At 42.9% G+C, this 20,593-nt stretch overlaps 3 protein-coding genes across 3 annotated transcripts in view; all 3 read right to left on the reverse strand.

The window, feature by feature from the left end:
- Positions 1–8,302, reverse strand: part of skap1 (src kinase associated phosphoprotein 1) — a 28,591-nt gene extending 20,289 nt beyond the window's left edge. The window contains exons 1-4 of the mRNA XM_084567871.1: positions 7,795–8,302; positions 6,039–6,144; positions 5,562–5,587; positions 5,363–5,467 (exon numbers count right to left, since the gene is read on the reverse strand). Of these exons, the coding sequence (XP_084423997.1) occupies positions 5,363–5,467; positions 5,562–5,587; positions 6,039–6,144; positions 7,795–7,834 (277 nt within the window). The 5' untranslated portion in view covers positions 7,835–8,302. The remainder of the gene's footprint in view (positions 1–5,362; positions 5,468–5,561; positions 5,588–6,038; positions 6,145–7,794) is intronic.
- A 7,542-nt stretch (positions 8,303–15,844) lies between these two features.
- On the reverse strand, positions 15,845–17,298 carry hoxb1b (homeobox B1b). The gene is made up of 2 exons (XM_084568331.1): positions 16,664–17,298; positions 15,845–16,489 (listed from the first exon to the last, which is right to left on the reverse strand). The coding sequence occupies exons 1-2, from the start codon at positions 17,214–17,216 to the stop codon at positions 16,179–16,181; spliced, it is 864 nt and encodes a 287-aa protein (XP_084424457.1). The 5' UTR covers positions 17,217–17,298; the 3' UTR covers positions 15,845–16,178.
- A 1,272-nt stretch (positions 17,299–18,570) lies between these two features.
- Positions 18,571–20,316, reverse strand: LOC311504286 (homeobox protein Hox-A3-like; the record flags this gene model as incomplete). The annotated part of the gene is made up of 2 exons (XM_084567305.1): positions 18,571–19,154; positions 20,040–20,316. The coding sequence occupies 2 exons, from the start codon at positions 20,314–20,316 to the stop codon at positions 18,571–18,573; spliced, it is 861 nt and encodes a 286-aa protein (XP_084423431.1).
- Between the last annotated feature and the right edge of the window lie 277 nt (positions 20,317–20,593).

Consider the following 20,593-nt stretch of genomic DNA (forward strand, 5'->3'; position numbering starts at 1 on the left):
AATCAACCTCTACGACAGAAACTGCTGCAGAAGTCATTTAAAGACGACTGTGTTGACAAAATAGCAGTAAAAGAAAATTATAAAATTGTGAGAATAATTATTTAATTAACTAATGATTTTTCTTACTATTTAAAAATTATGTTTTCAAATTGCTTATCCTTCTGTCACATTTTATTTGTTTTACAGCATTAAAAAAGGTACAAATTTTGAAATAAATGTTTGTTTAAGCCTGATATTTAATAAATTGCTGCCACTTCATTGAGTTAATTAGTGCTGTAAAGAATTAATAAGTTTGTCATCAAAAAGATTCTTTTAAAATAAAGCTAGTTTTCATGCTGACAAAGGGGACAAAGTTCCTTTACAATGAAGTGTGTGCTACTGATTTCTTTGAGACAAGCTAATTTATGGCAAAGGCCACTATAAATCAATGGTAAAAAAAAATTACCATTGTAGATAAGAAATCTTCTAGCAGCATACAAGCCCACAGCAGCCCTGTCCCACTTGGCACACACACACAGAGTGGCGAATTCTCCTAGCCGTGCGGAGGTCCCGGTGTAAAGAGGGATGCATCCTCAACATCCTCGAATAACTCCACAAGGGCATGTTAATGACCTTAAAGTGCTACATTACAGCAACAATTAAACAGAGGGATCCCAAAGGCATTGGGAGCCGCCGTGTCACTGTCTGTGTACAGGCCAACACATCTCTCCCATCTCCATTTATTTCCCTAAGAAATCAGCGGGGCCACCTGGGCTTGGCATTGAAACTTCATTCATCTCCAGAAATGGATTCCAGTGGAGGGCAAAATCAAATTCTCATTTGCAAGGCAGGGGGAGAAAGAGAGGGAGTGAATGCAGGAGGTACCTGGGAACGCTAACCTCTGGGTGAACCCGCCGCATCTGATAGTTTTACTATTTGTCTGTGACATTGACAGCTCTGGGGGAGATTAGGAGCCACCCTGCCCCAGCTTCCCACTTTGCATTCTGCCTATGTGCCTCTTTACAGATGGACTGCTGCACATTTACCTTCGCCTGTTTTCCCTGGGTTTCAACACGGCGCTGCACCAGAGGCAACAGAGGGGTGTAATTATATGCAGTGCAACAATAAAACAAAGCAAATGAGGGGAAGGCTGCATCAGAGGGCTTACAAAGCACGAGGATGCAAAAACTACACGGTGTCTTTTGGTGGGGGTGAACCCAGAGATGAGAGTGATGGATGCCCTTCGGTTAAATACGTCCAAATCCCCCCTTCAAGCCGCTCTCTTCTTGCCAGGCAGTGTGAGTGAGTGTGTGAGAGAGAGTGTACAAGATTAATAGTGTAAACAGCAAGGGAGAGAGAGGGAAAGAAAGGCGGCCAGGAGAGAAGGAGAAAGAAAAGACTATCAGCATCTGCAGCAGCACAGTAGCCCTAGGGGAATAGTGTGAACTTTTGAACCCTGATGGCGAGCAGTCGCAGCAATGCACAGAGCTTTTCTCCTGCCTCGTAATGTGCGTGTGTGTGTTTCTGGAAAAGCACACAGGCAGAGAGCGGCTGAGGAGAGTGAAGGAGAGCGAGGAAGAGTGGAGGTCATTAACATATTCCTCGTTTCCTTGCAAACGAGCGGCCGCTATCCAAATGTCACAAAATCCATACACCGATGAATGCGGTGAAAAATGAATCTCCAGGCAGATATTCTGACGGATACATACAGTAGACGGCTATCAGCTAAGTCCAAAGAAACTTTGTGAGCGATCGCGTGTTCTGTGACAGCGAGGCCGGTCATCCGCACAACTCTGGACTGACTGCAGACAGGTCACAGGTTGGCCAAGCAAGAGGTTAAGGGTCAAAAGTTCAGTAAGTGGGCAGACAGCACGATCACAGGTCAACAAACCTCCGAGCAAAATACTGGTCCAGGTGGAGAATTTGGAAGCAGTTTATTCAGCTATATTTCAACATTTGTCCGCATTTTCTTCTCTTCCTCTTTCTCCATGACTTCAAACACAGACAATGAGCAGTTGGCACATTAAACATTGCTGATTAACCCCCTAATGAAGCATCAATTGCTCAGCTTGCCAAGAGACCTGGGCATGCACCCCAGAAAACAAAACACTTCACTTACACAGCTTTCTCAAGCTTCAGCCAAAATGACACAATTTAGATTTAATATTCTATTTACAGGCACTGTGTAATAATGTTGTTACTGTGCACTAGCTTCTCGTATTAAAATGAGAAAGAGGCAACAGCGAGACATAACTTCACACTGGTTATCCTACTGCATTCTGGTGCCAGTAATTGGTTTAGGAAATTGGGTCGGCACAATGATCCCGCAATTTTTTTTTCCCCACTAGCCTACCCATTAGGACACACCTGCCTTCAGAGCTCAAACATTAGCCAGTTGATAAATTTGTTGATTCCAAGAAAATTAATCTAGAGTTATTCAGATTTGTTGCTTCAGACAGAAAATCTAAACATTTTTACAGAAAGTTGCAGACTTACCTGCAGATATTTCTTACAAACCCACAAGGTGTAGATTGTAAATGAATGTACTGTATATTAGATCATAACAAACATTAATCCTAATAAGGCAGACAGTAGCATACACTCTGAATCTAAATTTCCGTGAGCCACACCTGAGTAAATACAGTCTGTGTGGTACATCATAATAGAATCATTACAATCACAAAGAAGAAGAGGGAGTCATATCGAACGCGCCATCTTTTCTGGGCGACTCTTGAGACAAAGCTCTTTCCACAGTGCTCGGTCATCACTGTAGCTTCCCAGCAAACATCCTCAAGCGCCCAGCAGTGCCCCCAATCAAAGAAAAACAAACCGGCCGTTTCGACTTCGTAAACTTGACCTGCGAACAGCATGACGGGGCTAAAAACCCCTCATCTCCAGCTGTCTCCTGGGGTCTGCGTTTGTGTGTGAGGGCATGTGTGTGTGTGTGAGATTGAGTGAGGAGATTTCGCCAGAGGGAGAAATTTGGTGGCTATATTTGTTTACATATGCATAATGTATTGTCGAGGCAGAGCGTTTGATGGTTTGAGCGGGGGGGAAAAAAAAAAAAATCTCGAAAATGTGAGTGAGACCCAAATAGCATCAAGGGGAAGATAGAGGGAGAGGTGGAGGGTGCTAAAAGGGGCAGACGAAGCAGGCGCGGTCAGGTCACCGGTGCGGTCGGCGGGTGAAACTCAGTTCACATTACCATGCAGACACCCGGGCTAACAATGGAGGCTCCATCTGTTCCTGTCAGCCATTACAAATCTGGTGTCACCCAGTCCGCTGAAGACAACAGGCCACCGCATCTAATCAAACGGCACAGGCTCCTCCTGCGTGTAGAAGCAGCCATCGACTTCACACTCACTCACTCTCTGGTTAGGGAACACAGAGCAGGGAAGGCGGGCAGTTGATTACTACAGATAATACATCCTCCGAGTCACAAAGTCTCTATTGTGTACAGTAGGCTCAAATAAAATTATACAGTTAAACTCGAGGGAGAAAAAAAAAGACATTTCCTCGTAAAGTCTCTAAATCACAAATTACGATTAATTTTCAGAACAAAAGATATCCTGCTGATTTCTGCATTAAAAGCAATAAAGGAATATTTAAATAAACCCAAATTTGTCATCATGGATAACTGTTCCTTCTAAAATGGCAGTGATTTCATTAAGCGGTTGTTATTTTCTGCAAACACTCCCTTCTTCCCTTGAAACAGACCGCCCACCAGAGAAGTGCAAGCCATATCTCTCAGCTGGCAGTGAACAGAGAATGAACTATGAACTCTGCATGCCCTCTCAGTGAGGACACAGGCCATTCACTACGCTAACATGGTCACAGACCCCCAGCAATAAAAGACACAGCGCTGCCATCCAACAGTAAAGTGTGTTATTTCAAGTGTAGTAATTTAGTCCTCGATATCCAAAACAAAATGCAAACACAAGGATAAAAAAGATTCTGGTAGTGCTGCATAATCGGCTCATATTTAGCACAGACAATGCACGCCGTTAACAACTATTGCTTTCCATAGTAACAGACGCCGCAGTTTGTAGCTGTGCATGTCATTATAGCCTGAAGGGAATTTTTTAAGCATTTTTATAGTTTGATTTTGTTTTTTTCCCCAAAGAAAAGCATCCCTTATTTATTCCGAAATGAACAATTTTAAAGAATGAATTCTCATCATCTTATTGTGGATCAACTTCGCACCATCTGCCGTGATCCATTTTCTCTGTTTTTCCAAAGTTGCAGGGAAAGGCGGTCGTTACTCCTCAGTGGGCAGAAGACATCATTAAGCCTTTTTCAAATATGGGGATTGTGGCAGATTTCATCCAGCTGGTATTAACTACCGGCATTACGATACAACGGAAATATTTCTTGTTTTTATTGGGAAATTCTGCATGGATCCGGCTTTATCACATGAAAGGAGATAAAAAAAATAAAACTTTAAAGACGGGCACCTAAGGCAGCAGACTCAATAATGCCCACCTGCGGCATGTCACGTCAAGGGCTATTAGCTGGCACATAGAGTCAGAAATACAAAAAGTCTGAATGGGAGGGAGGCAAGTCCGAGAAATGAAGATAGAAAGAAAGATTGATAAAGGGAGAGAGGGATGGAACACACATGGCCCCTCAGGTACAGTGTTGTATTTCAAACCCGGTTGTGAGAGAATAGCGGAGCTCGGGGTCAATCAATCACTGCATTAGCCTGCAGCTACAGAGTCTCCTCTCTGTGTGGGCCACCTCCACGCCTCCCACAGTCTTCAGAGATCAGAGACCAGCGGAGGATCTGCCACTGGAGGGAGCTCTAGGTCACCATTCAGGTCTTTGTGAAGCACCAGCACCAGGAAAGACTACCTGCACACCGGCTGGGAGGGAGATTAGAGGGAGGGCTGACGTCACAGGAGCTGGGCAGAAAGGTAGGAGGCCAGCAAGGAGGGAAACTTCACAGAGGTGGGCAGTCAAATTGAGAGGGCGAGCAGCAAAACACAGCGAAAACAGGTCCGCCTGCGTTTCCTGTAGCATGGTATATCTGTCAGTGAGGGTGCTGTGGATAGTAAAAGTGTAGTTTTCTCAGAGAAGTACGGCATTGTCTTCTGTGACACTGAATCCCTTTTACCCATTGTCGATGCAAGCTGTATCCTTTCAGCAGAAACACATTCTCTTAATGACATGTACGTGACTTAACTAGGGGTGAAATTTCAACCCACTGTGCTCGATAAAACTAGACTGTCTGCTCTAATTGTTTTTGTTTTTTCTCAGCGGTTGTTGTGACTAATAAGCCATTAGTTCTGTTGCATCACGCTTTTTTAATGAGGTCCTTTTAAGACTTGATCGCTGCACTACCCTCACACAGAGGGCAAGAGAATCAGGACTTTTGTTAACTTACACTCAGGAACTCCTTCATCCTGGTAGTCAGAGGCCACGGAGGCGTCGTCTGATGGGGCAGAGCGACTGCGGTTATCATCTGAGCCGTCTTCGTCCTTCAAATCCACTGAGAGTGTGTAAAATAGATAAAGGAAATATCAGTGAGTTAAGAAAGAAAAGACTACAGCTTAGATTTCTTTGCCAAAAGACGTTTTACTTACATCGTAGGGGGAATTCCTGAGGATTTCTGTAAAAAAAAAAAAAAAAAGCATTTATTTTACAACTTCAGTGCTGCGTCTAAAATTCAGTAATTGTTTCCTGCAGAGGAGACCACAAAACCACAAGTTTTCTGCATAAGAGCATGTGTCATGCACTGCAGTCAACACCAGCTTCCGGAGTAAACTATCACACTTCAAGTGTTTCACTTTTTAGGTTCAAGGACTGTTGCTTAGAAATTAAATCACATAACAACATACGTATCCCAGTCAAAATGCAAGAATGAAGTCCTGAAAGGTGACACAGTTACACTAAATGAGTTTATTCAGACGTGATTCTGCAATCACAGCGATTACAGCAACAATTAGGGGTTTTGTGTGGTATTAGGTTAAGTGTCATGAACTTACACTGAATCACATTAGCAGTAAAGAAGCTGATTTAATGTTGATTCTGGAGGTTAAAAAAAAAAAAAACAATCCTACCTTGCGTGGACGACCCTGAAGTTATTCAGTAAGACTTGCCGCGTCTCTTCTGCACTTTCACTTAAGTTCTCATCATGAAGGATCTCCAACACGAACAGCTCACAGTCTGAGGGTAATAAAAACTAGCTGTACATTCATAAAGCTAACGGGTTATGATTTTGAAGCATAATGCAGTTCATGGCATACAAACATATGATCTAGTTTTAAAAAAAAACATAATAATATTGAATCAGATAAAGTCCCACGACATTGTGTTTATGTACGTAACGTGGGGGATATTTAATTACGTCTTGGGCTTGATCCTGGTTTATCACCCACAGGCCTCAGGTCAAGGCTTCTCCTTTTGCTTAACACCGATCAGTTACAAGATTACAACAAACCACGAAATAATAAAGTGAATAACACTGATGATCTCATTACGATGTAATGTTCTTGTGGGGAACAATAGTCCTGACATTTATGTTGATACTACTTTGACACATACCACCACCTGTACGTTACGACAGACGAAGTTCACCCCCATGGCAACGACAAGGTGGTGTTCCTTGCACACTGGTGTCATGTGTTTCCCAACAAAGTGACGCACACAGCCACCAAAGAGATGTAAAGGAAAACGGGATTCATTAGACCAGGTCACCAGGTCCAGATCTGATGCTAACGTGTCCATTGCAGGAGCTTTCTGCAGAGGACAGGGGTCAGCATGGACAACCAGGCTGGTCTGCAGCTACACAGCACCATATAAAACAAACTGTGATGAACAGTGTGTTCTGACTCCTTTCTATTAGAACCAGCCCTCGTGTTTTCTCATCTGTTAAATCGGACCCCACATACAATGAGCTGTTGGCTGTCCATGACCCGGTTCACCTCTTCTCCTTACTTGGACCACCTTTTGATAGGTACAGACCACTGCACACCGGGAACACCATAGAAGAGCTGGAGTTTTGGAGATGCTCTGACCCAGTCGTATAGCGATCACAATCAAGATCTTGTCAAAAGTTGCTTAAATCTATACCACTTGTCCATTTTTTTTCTGATTCTAACAACTTTGAGGGAAAATTTCCTGTCACTGACCAACTGACAAGTGCCACAATAACGAGAAACAACCAATTGTTGATTGTCAGTTATACGTATGTGGCTTAAGTAGCTTTACCACTGCAAAAGAAATCCATAGACATTATATTTTTAAATCTATAGAAAGAAATAATCTATATTTTCTTTCACTGTCATAAACGACTGAACCGTAAACCTGATTTCATGTGGTAACATTACAGTGCGAGACCAGCCTTTATAATGAAGGCAAAACAGGTTGGTCCACATCACTTATCTGATTCAATTTCTTTATGTCCTCACTTCCATATTACACAAATGTACTGACATATGCAAATGCTATTTCAAAGGCCGTGTTTGCTGTCTGGCAGTACATGCAAATGTCCTAAATGTCATGATGTGTTGCCATGTTGAAAAAGAAAACGGTTTATGGTGTATGACAACAAGAGAGAAATATGACACCTTTTATCTTTTCTTTTTCTAGTGTTTGATTCTGTTAATGTGGCACTAAGGAAATCTAGGTTGTCATTTTCAAGTCACAGCCAGGAGAATCATAAAACAAAACATTTTAAATGACATTTTGGTATGATATGTATGTCAGCTTCCACTATATTTACATAGTTATGGTATTTTTCAATAACAGAATTTATGAATAAAACTGTACAGTCGAAAACAAGATTTATCCGCAACAAAAAAACAAAGATGTTACCATCCAGTAGTCTCCTGATGTCGAGTGGGATTGTCGCCATCCCTGGCTTTCACCTGTTCAACACGACACACTCTGGTTTGATGTATGACCGGTTTCTTTCTGTCCCTTCACAGTCTGGTTTTGATTCCAAAATGCAGCTTATGTCATACTGTTATAACTCCATGACAGGAACAAGAGCCAGGCACCCACACAAACACACTCGCAGATCAACTGGCACGGCATCCAACCACCTGTGTCCTTTTGCACTGAAACCCAACTTCCGTGCATGCATCTAGATTTGCACAAAGTGGGGTGGAGCAGGTGCACAGATGACAACTTCCTCTACACTCTGGTTTCTCATTCGAGGCTGATGAAGATTTTGTGACAAGGGGGAAAAACTCTCGGTCTCACTTACGCTGCTGCAAAGCAACCCTTGAGCAGAAGCTACGCACATGTACGTCGGCTGATAAACATGTGAGCACATCTTAACTGGCAAAAGCATAGAAGTTTCTTGTGTAGGTGCAGACGTTTCCAGTGAATCCCAAAATGAGTAATTCAAAACACTCACAAAAGTGAAAACATCTGTGTGTCTGTCTGTTTAAACTCACATCTAATTGCCCGAGAAAGCCTTCAGACTGTTGAATGAAACTGTGAATCCCTACCGGTTGTCGATACGCCGCCATGTCGCTGATCTTTTTGCTGCCTGACCTCACTGCACAGAGCAAACAGACAATTTCACCACGGAGATCAATAAAGTACCACATTATGACAAAAAGGTACTAGTCAGCAAAATGGGATTCTCCTTAGATGATTCTTCAGTTTAACAGAGCTATTCATACCTTCAGGGCAGGGCTGCATGTGAGGGCTCACTCCAAACTGAAATGCATCCAAGCTGCACAAATGCTACTGGGAGAGAGGTAGACTTTTAGTAGACTTAGTAGACTTTAAGATTACGCAAATAATTTTACAAAATGCCAAATATTTCATGGGTACAGCTACTTAAATGTGAGGACTGATGCTTTTCTTCAGAATAAGTGACGTTAAATTGTGTTTGGGCAGACAAAACAAGACACCTGAACACATCAACCCAGAAACATATTGTATTTAGATGCAACAAATGGTGTCTAGTTAATGTAGTAAGCTATTTCAAAGTTTTAAGGTAAAGGTATTGAGGGATTCAGGGTTTCAAGAAACAAAAAATAAATAAATACAGTTCATATAGCTACAACTTTAGCTTGTTTACTATACTCAAAAGTGGTCAAAGTAATATTTTACACAGATATACCCCAAGAATAGATCCTAAAATACTCTTGAACCTGTTCTTAACTAGTTCAGTAACCTAGCTTGGTTAGCTAGTTCAAGTTGTAGGATTTTTTTTTTTCCTAAATGTAATTTTATTTAAAGTTAATGACTTTGTTGATTAATTAGATTTTTTTGAGGTCATATCTTACCCTGTCTGTTGGTTTTCACCAATGCTCATTTGAAGATATAAAGGCCACAGACTGTATGATAAAACCACAACACACCTCAACAAGGTCAGGAGGAAATGAAAATGGAGCTATCACATACCAGCTAGCTACTAATTCTGTTAACCGTTAACCCGGAAATAGTAACTTAACACGGTTATTCTAACATTTCAGGTCATTATTATAGGTTTTATAGCAGCTGCGGTGCTTAATTAGTTTAGCTTACCATTCACACAACACGCAAAGGTTTGTACTTTGACATTAGGCTAACTTAACGAGTTTGACATTATGCTAACTTACCTTATTTGCTAGCTTACCTGTGGCGTGGTTGGAGGCCGTTAGTTAGCTAACGTTAGCTTATTTAAGGTTAACTAACTGGCCTCTGAAGCTCTGAAAGTGTCAACTAAGGAACGTTTTTTATATTTAGCACTTTAACTTATAATAAGGGTGTTAATCGATTAAAAAGTTGCGTTATTTGATTGGAAATTTACCCACAACTTTTTCGTGAGCGTTGCGTTCATGTGCCCTTATTATTCGTCTTGGCTAAATCAGTTGTAAAATCGTAAATCAGAGATAGTTATGTTATAATTATTTGTGTTTGGTTAAAACTATAAATCGTTTAATTACAGCAGATTTAAATGTTCTTTTAGATGTTTTTTTATTTATTTATTTTTATTTTATTGCACATTTTGACTTGTTTGTGCACATGCTGCCTTCAAGTACGCTAAAGTTCGGAAGCTGTGCAATTGTAAATCCCAGTTGCACTGCCTTACAACATATTGCTCTGAAAAATATTACATATAGGGATGTGTAATGCTCCTCTGTAATGGAAACCAAGCGAAATTGTGTTAATTAATAAGATTTTAGGGACTGCATCTGGCATTTTAGGTTTTAAATCAGATTTTCAATTGATTCAATCAGAAATTCTCACTGTCACTGTTTTAATCACTTTCATGGGTCCTTGTTTTAGCCTGAAAAAGTAATTAGGATATTTCAGACAAAACACATGAATGCAGCATCACTAAATTAGTCCTTCACTATATCTGACAGCTCATGGACGAATGGTTTAGATTACCAATAGAGGCTGAACAGGGATGGACTGGACCGGCCTTTTGCAGACACAATTGACATGCGTGTGTGTGGAGGCGGTGGTAGCAGCAGAATTACTAATAGAAATAGTGGTGGGTCTCGCTATCGTCTTATTGATCCCGTATTACTGAAACAGTACAAGGAAAGCCATCAAATAACCTAAGCCCAATCAGACACTGCTCGCATCGACAGATAACGGCGGATATCAGTCAAGAGTTGTCGGGACTGATGTTATGAATTTTCTTGCCTCTTAAGATATGGAATGTGTGTTTGAGGTCAGGAGGTGATTATTTCAGGTCTTGGGCAACATTGCACACACACATCGTTTTAACAGAAATGTGTCTTAATGCGGCATTTTGGATTTAATGTTATAAAAGAGGATATTTTGTGCACACAGGGTCGACGATACAAGAGAAGATATTTCTAGGCAAGGTAAGAATCATAAAAATGACACTGCAAATGATATTTTATTAATTTAATAACTTTTCCAGTATTTGAATGCTGTCTATTAATGGTGTCTCTCTCCTCTGTCACATCTCTACATGAAGCCGAGGGGTCAGGGTGAGTTGAATCCCATGTCAAGATTGTCCCCACGTTGACCTGCGCCTGACTGGCCTCCCAGCAAAAAGCCCCTGTGAAGGTAAGAGGAACTGGGGTCCCCTCCCCTGGAAAAGAGGTTCCCTCCCCTTGACAGCTCCACAGAGCCCCAGCCACCTGCCTGCTGGGCCAGTCCCATATGAAAAGGGAAGCCCTTTGTAATCCGACGGGGATTACACCACCCAACAATGCGCCGCTGAAAGAGCGACAAAAGCTCTGTATCAAACGGCGCTGAGGGGGAGCAAGGCTATGATCTCCTGCTACTACCAACACTGACTCCTCCGCCACCTCTCATCTCCCCAAGAGGCTCTCCCCCCTTTAGCATTTGCTGCCTCTGTCCTCCTTCTGCCCTCTCATCTCTAGGATCTGGCCTTTTATCAGCGCATTCCTTTTCATTTGCATTGCGGTGTGGGGAGGGACAGCGGGTCTCTCTGATCTGATAGAGCCAGGAGAGAGAGTCAGGAGGATCCTCGGGGCATGAAGGGTGTTTGAGTGTGTGTGTATCCTGTCCTTGCAAACACACACACACGCACACACCGCATTGCATTCTCCAGATAGGCAGGGACTAGGGCAAATAGTGAAGCACCCACGCCTGTCTTTCAAGCTCTGTTTGTCTTTATGTTAGAAAAGGAAGTGCTTTAGTTGAGGAGTGTATTTTTAGGCCGAAAGTGAGACATTTGGCTTTCAAGGTTTTGTATATAATCGTCAAAATTTTAAAAATCGTTTTCAATCAGAGGAATAAATCACTTTATAGTAGAAAATATCTAAACTTGGTGCTCAACCTAATGCTGACATGTCACAGCACATCCAAGCCCTCGATAAAAAATAAAAAAAGGTGTTTGGCCTGATTCTTAAGGGTCAGTTGTAAATGTTTGTGTTGCTCAAGGAGATAAAAAGAGGTAGTTTACTTTTCGGATTTCCTCGGAATTCATTGTATTCCCAACCCACCCATTGCTCAAACATATGTCAGCGTAGGGGGTTCCTTGGTGGCGGTGAAGTTAAAAAAAAAAAGAAAAATGCGATGATAGATTGGGGACACAAAAGACTGAAGAGCAAATGCGTTAAATCTACAACCTTCAGTCAGCTTCACGTTGACGGACCCGGAGCGTTACCTCAGCTTGTGCTCAGATCAATGTTAGCCCTGAGAGCAGTGAATAGAAAATCATTCAAATTGTATTATGTTAGGATATATGAGCCATTTCAAAATATTAATTCAGCATTATTTGAGGTGTCTGTTAAGGATAGCAGTTACAGTGAGCAGCGCGTCGACTCGACTGACTGATTGCGTACCTCTATTACGTGTGATATATGAACGTGTGAGAGGGACCTATTTTTCATTACTAAGACATTGTCCCTAGAGGCAGTTGTTAAAGAAGAATCTGTGAATTATCCCCCTGGAACAACTGGCCCTTGTCATAAGCCGCGAAGAGAGCGGAAAGGAAGGGAAAAGAGAGGCACGGCGGTATTGATAATGGTGGGATTGAGAGACTGGAAGGAAGCCAGAAGAATGTGTCTGCCTTTGCTTGTGATCCTGCACACTGCTGCCTCTCCCTCTGTCCAGTTAATTGGAATACAAAGCAGAGCAGGGTCGATGAGAGAGCGGCGGTGGTGGTGGTGGTGGTGAGGAAGAAGAGGAGGAGGAGGAGGAGGGTTAGCTGCTGTCTGTCTCCAGCAACACTCAACCTTCACTGCTCGCTGGGAATTGACTGGGGAACCAGCAAGCGAGACCGACACACTGTCACTGGTAAAATGAACTGTCACCTTGCATTTCTCAACCTCCTGGCAGCATCGAATTGGCCGCTTTGAACCATGTGACGTGACACTGATTGAGTTCTGGTTTTTCCCTCCCGGGCTCTAAAGGAAGGAGTCGGTTTAATTTCAAGGCTGCGGGCTCTCCATGCAAAGTACGGGGCACTGGCACGCCAGAGTCCTGGGCAGCGAGCATCACTTCAGGCCTGAATATTTACACCACACACCTTTCATGGGCGCTCTATTCTTCCTCACCACCCCTCATTATTTCATTGTGCTGCTTCGTTACGCCGCCTCTCAGCTAGTCTTGTTTTTCTTACGGCATATAGTCATGGCGGTCTGACAGGCACGCGGAGGAGGAAAACTATTAGGGGTAGCGATTTGGATCCTGCAGGCAATCCCAGGGAGTATTAAGACGTTAACCCTGGCCAAGTCACTTGTCTCTCCCAGTTACTATGCTGATGGAGTGGGGAAAGGATGCAGTCACGAGGGGGGACTCGGGAGACAGGAGCTTCAGGTCGGCTGGCGTTTCCAGATCCAATAGAGCTTGACTCGGATGGGGGATGGTTGTCAAGAATCTCCGAGGCTGGGCTATAAAGAGCCTCAGTGCCACAACAAAGGAGGCAGAGTGTGCCATTCATACCTTGGCAGCGACTCTCCACAAAGCTTCAGCGAACAATAACAGGAAAACTAGATATTAAATTCATATAGATAAAAATCACACATGTGACTTTTCATTATTTCTTTAAACGCTTGTTCAGAAGCCCTAAACGTTTTCATTATTATAAAATATTAGTACTTTTAATCCACTGACCTCTGGGCAGGTATACTTTCTGCTTTGTAAGTCTCATCATAAAGACACATTTAAAATATTTTCACGATCAGTTAATCTGCAGATTGCTTCCCTGATGAGGTAATTATCATTTAGTCTAAAAGAAAATATCAAAAAGTAGTGAAAAAGTCCAAATTTAATAACAAGAAATGTGTGCTGAATGAAGCTCTTAAGGATTTCTCAAAGCCATGCCGTCAGATGTCATGTTTTGTCCGACCCAGCAACCCAAAGAAAGGCATGAAGTTGCTGCTTTAAAAATGATTCTCTGTTTTATTCAGTCTGCAGAATTATTGCTGATTAAATTTCTGCAGATCAATTAATTGCCGCAGATTCAATTTGCCTATTTTTAGGGCTTATGTTTCTTTGATCACACACCAAATGAATGTCTCCATCTTAATAAAGCTCAGCGGAATATAAAAATCAAAGCGAATGGCTTAACTGTGATTTGTAACATTCAAAATATACATCATGTTGTCGACAAACCAAAATGAAATACTGCTCGGGTTTGAAATGAATTCTTTTCTGACACTTCGGCTCCACGAATCGCCGCATCTGGCCAACATACTGCTGGATAAATGCCGTTAACCTAAAAAGCTGTGTTTGACATCTGCCAATAAAAATGACTCCTCTGTGGTATCTCTTAGATGACCAACCCCCCGTTATGCCATGAATACTGTATCTAGTTTTCCTTTGAAGCCCGGGGACCCCGCAGAGTGACATGCGACAGAGGAACTGGTAGAAAACCAAGGAAGTGAGCCTGGCAATAGACTTGTAAAAGAGCCTGCAACAACTGCGAGCCGCATGGGGTACAAACAGCACTGGGCTGACCTCAAACAGAGTGCAGAGTGGGGCGGGCCGGCTAAAGATGTGTAAGATATCTGAGGAGAAAGACTTTTGGCTGGGCCGGGTGTATTAATAGATGCTCGTGTTTGTGCGATTTTGATGGGCTCCTCTTTCTTGTTCCGACACATTAACCATTCTGTGCCGCCCTCCTCTCCTTGCCCTACATTCCCCGGCAGAAGGCAAAGAGGGCTACGCCGATCCAAAGGTGAAAAACATTCTCCTCCTCTCCCCCAGCTGAACATCTGTCTCCGTGGTGTTGGCTGCAGCACCGACTCTGACACCTCCAGATGGAGAGCCCGCTGGGAGCGCTGAGATATTACCTACAGAGATGGCAGGGATCACACCTCTGGAATGAAGTCCCACACTAGTTTTCAGCACCGCCCCCCCCCCCTTTTTTTTGTTGTTGTTGAATCTGTCACTATTCACCATATCGATTGCCGCCTTCCCAGTCCTTGGCCTTGTGACTCATCTGAGTTTCAAGCTTACGTCTTTTAAAGAAATGCACGACAACAAAAACCCCTCAGAGCGTTTCTAATTTACAGTAATGGGCTGTATGGTATTTCAACTGTAACTTCTGTTCGCGGAGCGATATTAATTTTTAATATAGTTGTGAGAGGACGGCGTACTCATGCAGATGTATTTCAGATAATGGCTGATTTCCATTTCCTAAAAACGTGTTTTTCAGAATGGATTAACGTTCCCGCAGTCCAGGGCACGGCCTAAACGTCCTACCACCTTGTTAGTCTCTATACAAAAAGCGATACCTGCAAAAAAAATCAAAAGCAAGAGAGCGCTGGAGTTTACTTCTCCGAGCCACTCTGCTGTCTTGACAGATTGACTCCGCATTCATTTGTGCCTGAACTCTGCGTGAACCTCAGCTTTGGGGAAAAGGGCACCAACAGGCCAGTGCTGTTGGGGCAGAAACTGTGTGTGCAAACCTAACACCCAGTGCAAATATTGAATCTGCTGCCCCTTTACCATGAGAGGAAACTAGGTGGTCAGGTCCAGCCGGCGTTTGGCTAAAGTTGAGGCCGGAATGAGCACAGAGATGTTAAATGACCGGCTGCTTTTTTTTTTTGTTTTGTTTTGTTTTGAAAGAAATCAAATTGTGTGAAATCCAAATCCCGCGGCAACCTGTCAGCTGTACCCCAGCAGAATTTGGGTAACAAACCGAGGGTGAGACCTGGCTCCCTGGAGTTTGTTGTCATGTTTAGAGCCCCTGGAGGTATTTCGAGGTGAAAAGGTCGCTAGGAGCCACCCCATGTGTTGTGAAAGATTCCTCTTGTCACATTATGCAAGGGGACTTGGGAGGTAAGCATATTTATGGAAATAAACGTATAGAAAACAAATTTTTAATGATTTTCCAATATCTTTTTTTCTATGAAAGAAGAAAATCTGCATCCAAATGAAAAGTCTGAACGCCAAATATAAACTTTTCCTTTTTACATACGGAGCAAACACAAATTTCTCATTTTATAAACTTTATTAAGCTAAATCATCTCAACAATTGTCTGAAAATACCCTGTAAATAAATAGTGCAAACAATGACACTGAGTGACATCAGTGCTCCAACACAAAAAACACACAGCATGGGCTTATGGGAGATTACATATAAGGGATGAAAATACATTTTTTTAAAAAAGGTTTCTCAGCATCCACTTTAAGAATCAATGCACTATAAGCAGACACAGACACAGCTGTTTACTTCACAAGTCCACAAGCAAATTTCACAGTTTCATTTCTGGAATGGTGCAGCTTAGAGAGATATGTGGAAAGCTACTACTCAGGCCTCCACAGTCGTTTTTTTTTTCTTTTTTTAAAAGTCACTTTTACGATTCACAGTTTTTCCCCTTCGCATTTGGAGAGGTGTCCGAGCCGGAGAGTTTCTGCACAGGTGCCGGGCTGCTCACCAGGACGCAGCCCAGTTTCTCCCGTTTCTTCTGCTTCATCCTGCGGTTCTGAAACCAGATTTTCACCTGCGTCTCGTTGAGCTCCAGGCTGGCCGCCACCTCCACCCGCCGCGCCCGCGTCAGGTACTTGTTGAAGTGGAACTCCTTCTCCAGCTCGGTCAGCTGCTTGGTGGTGAAGTTGGTGCGGATCACGTTGTGCTGGCCGGGGACCCCGAACTCGGACAGGACAGCTGTGGGGAGAAATGGATGAATGGGTGATGGGAGAAACTACATGAAAGTCGTGGAGCTGAAGAATGGGATCAGAATGAGGATAAATAGAAGAATGCACAATTAGTTGCCACATAAAATTTCATTCGATCGGTTTTACGCACTGTTTATAGAGCTCATAGTTTCTTCTTACAAACCTGTTTTAGGAGGATTTCTCTTCACTTTCATCCAGTCAAAAGTTTTGGAAGTTTCCTCTGTATGCTCCATGTCCCTCTCCTTACATTGAGGCGGTAACCTTGTATAAGCACTTCCCGAGTACTCTTGCTGCCTCTGATCCCCGTTGCCAAGGTGCAGATACTGACTGTTCGGTGCAGGCCCGCAGCTGTCCCCGGTGTAGGGAGCCATGTTTGTTCCGAGGGGTGAAACCTGCGCGTGAATAAAGCTCCGGTCCTGCTCGGGAGCGAGGCCGTACTGGTGATGTCCGTACTCCAGAGGTGACCCATACATGGAGCTCCCCGGCGCCGCAAACTGCAGATCCAGGCTGACGTGGGGCTGGTGGTGCAGAGGGAGGCTCGGACTCTGGTGGGGCGCAGAAGTTGGAGCCACTAAACGGCCGTCCGGCGCGTAACTATCACTTGTTGCGCACGAGTTGGACGACATGTATCCATGGTTCAGATTGTGGTATCCGGCCTTGGCACTGAAAATGTTTGCTCCCCGGTTGCACACTGGGTAATCTAAGTAGGAGTTCATCCTGAACTTGGGTCTGTTGTTTGTTCAGAACTGATCAAGACCGAGCAGTCATTAATCGGTGCTCCCCTTGCCCCTAACCCTTCTAGGTAGTATGTCAAAGCTGTAAAACTGCCTTCCACCCTCATATCACCTTCCTGACACACCATGTGACCCTGTAAACGCCAATGGCAACGGACCTACAGCACTCTGTCAAGTCTGCAGGCTCGTCCATCAAACGGCTCGCATTTACATGACAAATGCTTCAATCAAACTCTCTCATCCATCTGATAAGAACACAAACATCAGGACATTTTTTTCAGGCTACGGTGTTGGAGCAGCAAAAATAACAATAAATAAAATAATGGCACGTATAAAATAGTAATAATAACAATAATAATACTTATTTAAATTATAAATAGATGTAATATCATTAAAAAAAAATCATGCATTCTTATTTATTGTGCGTAAATTATTCTTTTGACCTGCAGGTGTTGAACTAATAACATAAACTACAAATGCACATTATTTTTTAATTTAAACTTTTGTTTCATTATTTATAGCCTGTAGTTTGATGTTATTTGTCTGCCGTGCACTATTTTATCTCAGATCTTACTTTAAGTGTAAATTCCAAACTGCAGATTGACATAAAAATAAGGTTTTGGTTTAAAAAAATTAAATAAAAATCTTTCTTCGGCCTTTAGACGGGATGAATCCTGCAAACAGGACTCTGAATCAGACAGGGGGAGACAAAAAAAAAGGCAGCGCAGTGAATTCAGTGATCCATCATGCCTCTTTTTAAACATTGACAGCTTGTTTGGCCCATAAAGGAACAAAGACGCGTTTAAGAACCATATAGGCCCTCTTCCCCGACATTGAGACTATAATGGAAAATCCTCCAACTCCTTCCACACTTATCTGAACGGGCCCTGTAATTAAGTAAGAGTGACTGTGATGTTATAGACCTCTGGTGCTAATTAAGCTCTAACAACAAAGGAAAGATTTATTGTTTTATTTTATTTTTTTGCATTGCAGTGACATTGTTGTAAACTGGATTAAATTTTTTTTAATTTATCAAGTCTGAAAGGAAATCTTGACAACTTCTTTTTTTTTTTTTTTTTATCAGCCTGAGTTACAACATTTTAATTCTGGTCTTACTAATAGAAATTGGACTAAAGTTAGAGGAGGTCCATGCGTAAAAGTTAAAATAACTCAGGATCTAAAAAACAAAAAATTAATAAATATGTGTCGATATAAAATACATAAATAAAGTTTAAGACTAATATTTGGATTCATTAGTCCAATAAATTAAAAATTAATAATAATAATACATGCACTGAGATCAGTAGTGTGCTTATTCTTTAAGCAACATCTTCAGCTACAGATGAGTCAGTTTTGGAGCTTGCATGATTCTGTCCTGAGGAGAGCAGCTCTGGGAGAAATACGACCCGTTCAGATCATTTCCTCTTGGGTTTGGTGTGTGTGAGGTGTCGTACTGAGCATGCGGGCCGTGCGTGAAGCCCGGAGCTGGATATTTGGAGTACTCTGCCGTGTACGCGGGCTGGGACGGCTGCGGAGGAGAGGCCGGCTGGTAATCACCGCCCAGATGGACATAACCCAGGCTCGACAGAGTGGGGCTGCCCGGGGCGGAGGGGGAGGACGAGGGTGAGCATGAGGAGGTCGTGGTTGTAGTAGTGGTGGCGGCGGTGGTGGTGGTGGTGGAAGTGAGGCCGTGCATTCTTTCATCCTTCTTCTGCTTCATCCTCCGGTTCTGGAACCAGATCTTGATCTGCCTCTCGTGGAGGTTGAGCAGGCCGGCCATCTCCACCCGGCGCGGCCTGCACAGGTAGCGGCTGAAGTGGAACTCCTTCTCCAGCTCCACCAGTTGCGCGCTCGTGTACGCAGTGCGCGTCCGCTTGGAAGCCGGGGTCGCGCTTGAGCACTTCTCGTTGACGGTGCAGTCTGTGGAGAGGAGCGTGCAGGACACGTGAGATTTGAAAATGGAAAAAAAAAAAAAAAAAGAAGCGGTTTCATTTGCATCTTTGTGAATTCAAGAGCTTCATCGATAAGTCTGTGATTGTTTCCTCTGCAGCTCATTTACTGCCAATTTTCTGTCTTATAAATGGAATCTGGTTCATGTTATTTTACTCCAAATAAACAAAAATAATAATAAAAAAAACAATGCGTAAAAGAGAAGCACATATACCTTCAAATAAATTAATTAAACGACAAAGAAATCTATGATAAATAAATTAGCAACAACATGGGAAGAAGGGATAAAGAAAACAGGAACAACAACACCATTAAGACAACACAAGGCTGTGTGCTGGATAATTAGAGGGCGTTGAGAGATTTGAAGTGCATGTGGGCTGACGGTGTAAAAAGCGTTGAATATTTTACTCTCTCAAGCTAATTACTCTGATTTTATTTGTCTAAATTGTGTTTCTGTCATTATAAATTACTAAAACGCGTGATTTCTTTATTTTATTGCCTTTAAATAATCGAGGTTTGGATTTATCAGTTTTTATAAACTGTTCATTTCAGCTTTTTAGCCTAATAATTTCTCTTATTTTAATGGGCTATTGTTTTGTTTTTTGTTTTTTATGAAACTTCTCTAAATGTGATAAATAAATTGTTTTGTTTTTCTCCTCCTAAAATGAATGTGAGCCTTAATCCACGGACAAAGGGCCTCCTCACATGCCTGAGTGCATCTTAATTAACAGCTAATTGACATTGTGGACGTGACAAGGAGGAAATATAAAGTAGATTCGCTCTGGAAAAGGGAGAATAAATGGAAAAAGAGCGACCTTTAAGAACGGTTTGTCCATTTGTATATGTCATACAGACCTGCAGTTCTCCTGCCGGGTTTCTGATCTGAGTGTCTGGACTCTTTCATCCAGGGGAAAATCTTTTTGCTCATTGTAAACTTGGGACTTTGCTGCTTTGACCTCCTGGGAAACGTGCGCTCAAACGTCTCAGCTTGCTGCTGCTGCTGCTGCTGGTGCTGCTGGTGGTGGTGCGCCGGTGCTTGGTGAGCGCACCCAAACCCACCGACACCATCCAGAGACTCGCTGAAGAAGTCCTGGTAGTGGTGGCGGTGCTGGTGCATGTTGTGCGCCTGCATTTCCATTAAATGTGCACCGGGGCCCCCTCTGACCTTCTGGCGGAGCGCTGGCAGCCAAATGTCACATGGCAGGTTTCCAGAGAACCCAGGGCTTCATGGCCTGAGACAGAATCAGGGAGGAGACTAAATGATCCATCTTATCAACTCAATAGTATGCTGACATGAATAGCAAGCCTCTCCAGAGCAGAGAGGCAACACAAAATGAGGAGTTTTGGGTGGATAAAAGGGACAACAAATGGAGGATGATCATTAAAATCTGCTCAGAGGTGCTTTTTAA

The sequence above is a fragment of the Chelon labrosus genome (genome assembly GCF_963514085.1).
Source record: "Chelon labrosus genome assembly, chromosome: 19".
NCBI classification, from domain to species: domain Eukaryota; kingdom Metazoa; phylum Chordata; class Actinopteri; order Mugiliformes; family Mugilidae; genus Chelon; species Chelon labrosus.

What these genes read in the sequence shown, in the direction of transcription:
- hoxb1b (XM_084568331.1), bottom strand. Translation starts at nt 17,216, where the DNA reads ATGAACTCCTACTTAGATTACCCAGTGTGCAACCGGGGAGCAAACATT. An exon ending in GAGAAATCCTCCTAAAACAG is followed by an intron (nt 16,490 to 16,663) that starts GTTTGTAAGAAG and finishes TTCTCCCCACAG; the next exon opens with CTGTCCTGTCCGAGTTCGGG.